Source organism: Elephantulus edwardii, unplaced genomic scaffold, assembly GCF_000299155.1.
Source record: "Elephantulus edwardii isolate Elephantulus edwardi_28Jun2011 unplaced genomic scaffold, EleEdw1.0 scaffold00363, whole genome shotgun sequence".
NCBI lineage: Eukaryota > Metazoa > Chordata > Mammalia > Macroscelidea > Macroscelididae > Elephantulus > Elephantulus edwardii.
This window is the reverse complement of record NW_006400113.1, coordinates 66,828-76,150: the sequence shown is the minus strand read 5'-3', so window position 1 is coordinate 76,150 and position 9,323 is coordinate 66,828. Positions and strand designations below refer to the sequence as shown.

Here is a 9,323-nt window from a genome sequence, read left to right as displayed (position 1 = left end):
AATTGATGCCTTTGAGCTGTGGTGCTGGAGAAAAGTATTGAGAATACCATGGACTGCTAGGAAAACAAACAGATTTGTCCTGGAAAGGGTTAATCCGGGTGGCTCCTTGGAGGCAAGGATTCTGAGGCTCTGTCTAACATACTTTGGACATGTTGTGAGGAGGGACCGGTCCTTGGAGAAGGACATTATGCTTGGGAGGGTGGAGGGACAGCACAGGAGGGGGAGGTCCTCTGTGAGGTGGATTGATTCAGTGACTGGGATAATTGGGATGGGAGTGTCAGAGACAGTGCGATTGGCACAGGACAGAGCAGGATAGAGCAGAGTTTAAAACTGTTGTACATAGGGTCGCTATGAGTCGCAAGCGATTCGACGGCACATAACAACAACCAAAAACTCGACATAGGTATATAGGGTTTTCAGAGTCCTGCTATTTCAGAAGTTGATGGCCAATCCTTCTTCCTAGTCTGTCTTAATCAGAATGTTCAGATTTAGAGCAGTATCAGACAGACTAGCATTTTACAGAAAGTGGAAGATATATCCCTTATTGTGGAGTTAACCATTAGTATCATTGTTGTCCCTGCCTTTGACACAAGTGTCTTTGTCCGCTTATTTACTGCTCCATTATCCACCAGGATACCCATACACTTATACCCATTCCCTTCAACATTTATCTCCCATTTTCCAGCCCTTGATCTGATAGCTTATATCTGAAGCTTCCTTGGCTTCTGTGATTCCAAACACATCATCTGCTGATAGTTTCTTATGCTGTCACCAGTGTCTCTTAAGTTTAGTGGTTGTGCTTCCCAAGTGAAGGTGATGTGTGCTGTAGAACTAGTGTGTAGACAGGTCTTTCTTTGCGGCCCTCGGGCCCAAACGTATTCAGTTTTCTTAAGCTCAAGGAACTTAAGAACAAATTCAGACCTCGAGTTGCTGTAATTATGGATGCTTTGTGCAGAATATTGAATGATCCAGGAAGTATTAAAAGAAGATGGAAAGAATATAGTGAGTCACTGTATCAAAAGGAATTGGCAGACAGAAGAATTTTATGAAACAACATATGAACATGAGATTATGATGGTGAAGGAAGATGTTCAGGCTGCTTTGAAGGGAATGGAAAAAAATAAGGCCCCAGGAATAGATGATATACCAATTGACATATTTCAGCTGGCAGATGCTGCCCTGGACGTGCTCACCAAGTTGTGCCAAGAAATCTGGAGAACAGATCTATATTTGTTCCCATTCCAAAGAAGGGTGACCCAAAAGAGTGTGGAAACAGTATAACAATATCATTGATTTCACATGCAAGCAGGATTCTACTGAAGATTATCCAAAAACGACTGGAACAGCACATCAGCAGAGAACTGCCAGAAGTCCAGGCTGGGTTTAGAAGGGGTCGTGGTAGTAGGGATATTATAGCTGATGTTAGATGGATCTTGGCTGAAAGCAGAGAATACCAGAAGAATGTCTATCTGTGTTTCCTTCATTATGCAAAGGCATTTGACTGTGTGGATCATAACAAACTGTGGCTGACTCTGAGAAGAATGGGAATCCCAGAACATTTAATTGTGCTAATGCGAAACCTATACTTGGACCAAGGGGCAGTCGTCAGAACAGAGCAGGGCAACACTGCATGGTTCAAAATTGGGAAGGGTGTACGCCAGGGGTGTGTCCTATCTCTATACCTTTTCAACTTGTATGCAGAACAGATTATCCGGGAGGCTGGGCTCTATGAGGAGGAATGTGGGGTCAAGATCGGTGGAAGATCTAGCAACAATCTGTGTTATGCAGATGACACAACCCTGCTTGCTGAAACTGAGTAGGACCTCAAGCGCTTGCTGAAGAGGGTCAAGGACTGCAGCCTCCAACATGGATTGAGACTCAATGTCAAGAAGACAAAGATTCTCACCACTGGGCTAATCGGTAGCATAAGGATAGATGGTGAAGATATTGAGATTGTTCACAGCTTTAGTTTGCTTGGCTCCGCAGTCAACACTCTTGGCACCAGTAGCCAGGAAATTAAAAGATGTATTGTGCTGGTAAAGTCTGCTGTTAGGGACCTTTCCAAAAGTTCTGAAGAGTAATGGTGTCTCTCTAGAGACTAAGGTGCATCTGATACAGGCCATGGTCTTTGCAATTACTTGTTATGCATCAGAGAGTTGGACAATAATTAGGGAGGATAGAAGGAGAATTGATTACTTTGAGCTGTGGTGCTGGAGAAGAGTATTGAGGGTACCATCAACTGTTAGATAAACAAACAGGTTCACCCTGGAGAGGGTTATTCCAGGCGGCTCCTTGGAGGCAAGGATTCTGAGGCTTCGTCTAACATACTTTGGACATGTTGTAAGGAGGAAGAGGACCTTGGAGAGGGACATCATGCTTGGTAGGGTGGAGGGACAGCCCAGGAGGGGGAGGCCCTCTATGAGCTGGATTGATATAGTGACTGGAATAATCGGGATGGATGTGTCGGAGACAGTGCGTTCGGCACATGACAGAGCAGAGTTTAGGGCTGTTGTACATAGGGTCCCTATGAGTCGCAAGCGACTCGACGGCACATAACAACAACAACAACCAAAAACTCAGCCAAGATGTGTTGTGATGGAATCTACTATTGAAATGCTGAGCTCCATTTAACTAATAGCTTGCACAGCATCCAACAGATGTCACTGTGTTTCCCTAAGAAATTGAAACTATTCTGTTGTGCCTTACACGTTTGTTACAAAACCCCAGCACCTGAGAGCACACTTAGGAATTGTGGACCTGACCTTGTCTTAGGGCTGTTATTTCCCATATCAGTATTCACCTTCTTACCTTTTTTATGTATACTTCTAAAAAAACAAACAAAAACCCAAATCCTAATATTTATCACCTTTTAGGGAGTATAATTTAGGAGTTTGTGAGTATATTTTTATTTTTATTAAAGACTATTAAAATTGGACATGTTTATTATAGACAATATAGCAAAGCACAGAGAAAACAGAAAAATCCCTTTTATGTTCCCCTGTTACCAATACCCAGTACTCACATGTTTGAGGAGTGCTGGTAGTCCAGTGGTCACACATTCAGGTTTAAACCAAAAGACTGGCTATTTGAATCCACAGCTTTTCTTCGTGAGGAAGATTCCATAGTTTGCTTTTGTAAACATAACAGCCTTGAAAACAAGAGGGAGAAATTAGTGCTGTTTTTATCGGAATTGACATAATGGCAACAGATTTTAGCCTGTTGTCAGTCAGTGATCTTATATGAAGACTTAATAAAAACTAATTTTATTAGTGGTTTTAGTGTCAATTTTGTGTCCTGGAGGTCTGGCTTTCTGTGATGACCTTTTAGATAGGTAAGGTTTCTAATGGCTTTCCTTTTAAATTGCCTTATTTGGTTAATCAGATTGCTACCTGAATGCCTAAAAGACGCTGCCATTCATGGAGAAACCCTCCTATCACTGTTTCTAACCTGGCAAATGCAAAATGTGTTATTTACACAATTGTTATTGCTGTTGTGTACCTTCTAATGAGGACCAACCCATAGCTGACTCTCCAGCAAGTTTTCAGAGGCAGTTAATCACACAGGAAGATATTGCTGATCCTCCTGCTGCGGAGTATCTGGTGGATTTGAACATATCTTTAACATTGCAGTGCAGTTTCTTATCACTAGGCCCCAGCGACAGTCATTCTTAATCATAGAGGTATCAACATCAATAGCTTCTACTAGAGGACCTTTTTTTAAAAAAAATAAGCAGTAGGTCTGGCTTGTGTTACTTTGTCACATTCACTTTCTCCAGTAGATGAATATACTTTATAAAGAAACCATTTTTTACTGTAATGTTGTGTACCATTGAGTCAGCTGTCTCATAGCTACCCAGTTAGCTGGTTTCCGGATGTGGTAAGTCACACTGGAGGAGATTACCCATCTTTCTCCCACGTAGAAGCTGGTGGATTAGAATTTTGTGCCTTTGGGATGGCAGCACAACTCCTTACCACTAGGCCACTAGAGTGCAGCTTCCTATAATTCTACCATGAAATTAAAATTTTTTTTTAAAAATCTGTAAAAAAATAAAACAGGGTAGTGGTACATGTGGAGCAATTGAGATGTTAACCAGCCTTTGCTGTGGGCCCCTCATCCAGGTATTAGTTGTGGACTATTCATTTAAAAGCTTCAGAGTTTCCACACCCACTTTCACTTGACTGTCCTTTAACCCCAAGGTATCCATGGATTCAAATAACATAGACATATACTCAATATTATTGTTGTTGTTCTGTATCTTTGAGTTGACTCAGCAACGCTATGAACACTAGCTCTGAACCCTGCCCTATCTCGGTGTCTCTAACACCTTGACCCCATTGTCACAGTCACTGAGTCAGTCTATCTCATCGGGTGTCTTCCTCTCCTGTCCTGACCCCCCACCCTCCCAAGTATGATGTCCTCCTCCACAAACTGGTCCCTCCTGGCAACGTATCCACAGTATGTGAGATAAAGTATCAAAATGGTTACTTCCAGCAACCAACCAGGACAGACCTGTTTATTCTCTTAGCAGTCTATGGTATGTTCAGTACTCTTCTCCAACACCATAACTCAAGGGCATCTATTCTTCTGTCTTGCTTGTCCAGCTCTTGGATGGATAGCAAGCAGTTGAGAAAACGATGACCTGGATTGGGTTCATGTTCTTTAGCACTCTCAAAAATCCTTGATAGCAAGCTTTCCTTTTCTTTTGATATCCTGACTTCTGGTCCTAAGAATGTCGATTGTGGAGCTCAGCAAGAAGAAATTGTTAACAACCTCAGTCTCTTTTTTTCATCTATCATGGCGCTGCCAATTGGCCTGGTGGTGAGAATTTTCTTTTTCTTTAATTTTAATGAAAGTTTACAGTTACTTTGGATTTCCATTAATTCATTGTTGCGCTTTCCCCCCCCTTCCCCCTCCCAATTTGTTCTTCTCTTTGAAAAGTAAAAGAAAAATTATTTCATTGTTATATAATCCCTCCCCCCAAGTCCAGTCCACAATGCAGCCTTCATTGTGGGCTCCTGTCATGACAAATAATACCTAATCATAATCATATATCCCTTTTGAACAGTTCTCTTCTTCATCTATTTTAATGCATTATATATTATTTCCCCTCAACCCTGCTGGCTGTCCCATTTTACACCAGTGGCACTATGCAATATTTGTCCTTTTGTGACTGACATATTTCACTCAGAATAATGTCCTCCAGGGTCATCCATTTTGTATAATATTTCATGAGTTCCTTGTTTTTTAATGCAGCATAGTATTCTATTGTGTAAATATACCAGAGCTTCTCTATCTGTTCATTTGTTGATGGGCACTTGGGTTGTTTCCAACTCTTTGTGATTGTGCACAAAGCTGCAGTAAACATGGGTGTGCATTTATCTGCTTGGGTGGTGGTTATGGTTTCTTAGGGATGGTGAGAATTTTCTTGATGTTGAGCTTCAATCATATTGAAGATTGAAGTCCTTGACCTTCTGCAGCAAGTGCTTCAAGTCCTCCTCAGATTTGGCAAACAAGTTCCTGTTATCTACATAACTCAGGTTGTTGATGAGTCTTCCTCTGATCCTGATGCCACATTCCTACTCATAAACTCCAACCTCCTGAATGATCTGTTCTGCATATAGATGTTCAGTAGAAAAGATTTTTTTAAAAAATCCACTATAGACTTACTTCTTCTTATACACCATCAAGTTGGAACCAATTACCACATCTGATATATATAGCTAATTACCCAGCAGATTTTCAGAGGCAGTAAATCATACAAAAGGAAATTGTTCATCTTTTCCCCATAGAGCTGGCACACCTCCTTACCATTAGGTCATCAGATGATATAAATTAAATGTTGATTGCTTAATACTTGGTAAAGATAGTGTATCAAAACTAAAATCCCTAGGAAGGAAGGGAATATTTGTGACTGAGGTAATGTATATTTGAGAAGAAAATTGAGCAGGCGTACTAAGTAAAACATCAGTTTTATGGGTAGGCCTAGTTCTGTAGTCACTGAATATACTGAACTTTTTGGAGTTAGTGAGCATGCAAATATTCCAGTAACGTGTATTACTCATTAAGGGAAAAGGAATACAGTCTGGTATATTTTTGTCAAGACAGACACTTGCCTAATCTGTGAATTGAAAGCGTCATTAAATACTTTACTTCCCTTCAACATCTTCCTAGGTATTAGTGAATAAATTTGTAGAAAAATGAGAGCATTTTAAAGAATGCTAATGAAGTTAAATGCTATTAATCTACTATATTGTGAAGAAAACTTGTTAGCTGTGAAAGATGAGGACAGAATTAAAATATTATCATGACTGGCATTTGATTTGAAAACTGCAAAGATAAGTTTAGGTTACTATTTATGAAAACTATTTCATAGTCTGATGAAATATCTTTTAAAAGATTCTCTAGTTACCATGGATACTTACTAGCTTTGATAGAGTTTTTGTAATCCATATTCAAATCGTCTGACGTGGAGTAGTCAAAAATACGCTTAAAGTTAAGGTTAAAATTAGCTTTATCTCAAAATTCCTATTAATTCAGAGATGGAAAAGTAATCTAAAGAATATATTTTTGGGTAATTGTCACTGCTTGAAAAGCAAAATATTTCAGACATACATACCTTGATTTGATCTTTGTGTTTACTTTTATATGTAATTTCTTTTTAACTAGTAAAGTGATTTCTCAGAGTTTGGCATAGAGTTTGGGTGGCAAGACCTTTCTGAAAGTTGGTGAAACCTAAACGGCATGCTCAATTCTGAAAGCCGTAGAGGACACAGACAATATTGAAGGCATTTATCCTTGTAGTAACATATTTGCATTTGGCCCAGAAGTTACTGGTTTATGCTCAGATTCTTTTAAGAGCTTTATATTGACAGCCATTTTTCAAGACTATTTATAAAGTGTCTGAAAAATGAGCATGTGAACCATATCTTTAGGCTTGATTAGAATGCACACCATATCTTTAGGCTTGATTAGACCCTTTAAGATGATAAGAGTTTGCATGAAAAATTACTTTAGTGTTTTGGCATTTCCTAAAGTGTTGCTATGAATTGTAATCAACTCTACAGCAGTGGGTTGTCTTTAACATACCAGAAGCACAGAGCCTTTCAGTGATTTAAATATTCTTCTCAACTCTTATAAAACAGGTGACAAAAGAGCTAAAACAATATGACAATAAAATTATAGAATGCAAATTTGAGAATAACAGCTGGGTCTTCATGAGGCAGAGAACAGACAAAAGTTTTCCTAATGCCTACAACACTGCCATGGGTGAGTATGACAACTTATCAGTGTTTCTCTCCCCCCCCCTTTTTAAAAATAAAGGAAGCTAGAGTATCAGAAACAACAGGTGCTGTTTACGTACTTGATGGGGCATATAGTCACTCAGTCATCACACTTGTTTGATGGAAAGGTTGTGTATCTCATCTGTGCCCTGTTCAAGTCCAGTACCTCACTGACCCTCCTCTCTAGACTAGTGTGCTTGGGCCTAGGCACTCAGCAGAGGGGTTTACAAGTTGAATATTTTGTAACAACAAAAGCCATGATAATTTTAGATCTATTCAAAACTGTAAAACTCATTGTTTGCTAATAGTGTTAGACAAAATAGCAGGAGAAAATGTAATTTCCAGCTCCTATGAATAGCTTTACAGTGGAGAACAAAATAAAAAAAAAAATCTGCTCAAGCTGGTCTTCAGAGTTTTCGTTAGGAAAATGGGTAAATGCTGTGGGAATTAAGGGGTTTTGGGGGTTTTTGTTTTGTTTTTGTTTCTTATTCTTTTTTTTTTTATTTTATACTGGTTTACTTACAAAGTTCATATACATTATTTTTCACACTGGATCGCACAATTTGTTGGGTAGAGGGTGGGATGAGTAGAGGAAAGGGTAATTCAGAGTCTTTGATGGGGCCAACACAAATTATTTGAACTATATGTCAAACCACTTGTAGTAGCAGTTGTTTGTCTGGATTTCCTAGTTAGTGGAGTAGAAAAAAAGCAGTTACAGAAGCAAATACAAAGGTTAATAGAACTGTGTACTTTCTGAGTACTCACTAAATGATGATTATATGATAAGCTTATAAGCAAATATAGAAATTACCAGTGTGAGTTTTACAATTTAAAAGCTACTATTGTTCTCTTTGTTTACATATTTTTAATTATATATTGGTTTGCATATAAAATTCTTATGTATTGTCTTTCATTCATAGACATTGTGTTTCACACATTCCTTCATTCCTATATGTTATTTTTGTATAAAACCATTCACCATTGATCTGTACCCACTATCAGCCCCTCTTTTTCAGGTCCCCACTGGATCTTTCCTAATTCCTTCACCACCTTGTTCAGACAAGTAGTGTTGATTTAAAAAAGTAGTGCTAATTAAGCCAGTGGCTCTTATTCTAAATAAATAAATTAAAAGGGCTGGTATTAAACAGTTGATCACTTAAGAGAAGATGCTTTATTATATATTAGGTAATCTTATGCTAATATCTTATTCTAGATAAGTTATAGTAAAATAATATCTGCCAGCTACAGTGAAACTTTCCAGTTCAATGAGAATTGTGTCTGGCACTCACCTACTATATGTTTAAGAGAGTGGACTTCTTTCCTAGAGAAAAACAGAATGAAGCACACATTTCCAGTAGAAGTTTCAGTTGAGCTTGGATTATACATAATGTACTGTGTTAGATTAGAACTCTCTAAGAACTGTTTGAAAGGATAGAAAAACCATAGTGAAGACATGCTCAAACATTTTAAAGTGCAAGTGTCTTCTAGAAAAACATTTATGTGAAAAGCATGGAGAGAAAGAGGCTAGTTTAGCTAAGAAGCATGTCACTCAAATATCGGTTTATTGAGTTTGTAAACCTTTCCACAATTTTATATGTTTGGGGTAAGTCAGCCTACTTAACTTTCATGTGAGACACATATCTCTCTTTGTCTGCAGCTGTGTGCAACAGCATTTCAAACCCTGTCACCAAGGAAATGTTGTTTGAGTTCATTGACAGATGTGTAGCAGCCTCTCAAGGACAAAAGCAAAAACATCATCTAGATCCTGACACAGAGCTTATGCCACCACCACCTCCAAAAAGACCGCCACGCCCATTGACCTAAGACCAGCCCCCCAACTTCAAGGCTGAGTGGAGAGACAAGTGAGGAAAATGCTTTTGTTCTGTTTTTACAACCAGAGTAAAAGAAGAAAAACCTTAGCTGATATATATATATTTTTTAAGAAAAGGTATTCTGGCCAACCTGTAAATATTTGATTTATTTGTTTCCTTACTGCTACAGTACATCGTGGACTTAAGACATTTTCTTCACATCTGATAAACT

General features: G+C 38.7%; 1 protein-coding gene across 2 annotated transcripts in view; it reads left to right on the top strand.

The window, feature by feature from the left end:
* RNGTT (RNA guanylyltransferase and 5'-phosphatase) overlaps positions 1-9,104 on the top strand; it is a 433,116-nt gene extending 424,012 nt beyond the window's left edge. For both annotated transcript variants that reach the window (XM_006902058.1, XM_006902059.1), the window contains 2 exons: positions 7,143-7,266; positions 8,938-9,104. In XM_006902058.1, coding sequence (XP_006902120.1) covers positions 7,143-7,266; positions 8,938-9,104 — 291 coding nt within the window. The remainder of the gene's footprint in view (positions 1-7,142; positions 7,267-8,937) is intronic.
* The last annotated feature ends 219 nt before the right edge of the window (positions 9,105-9,323 follow it).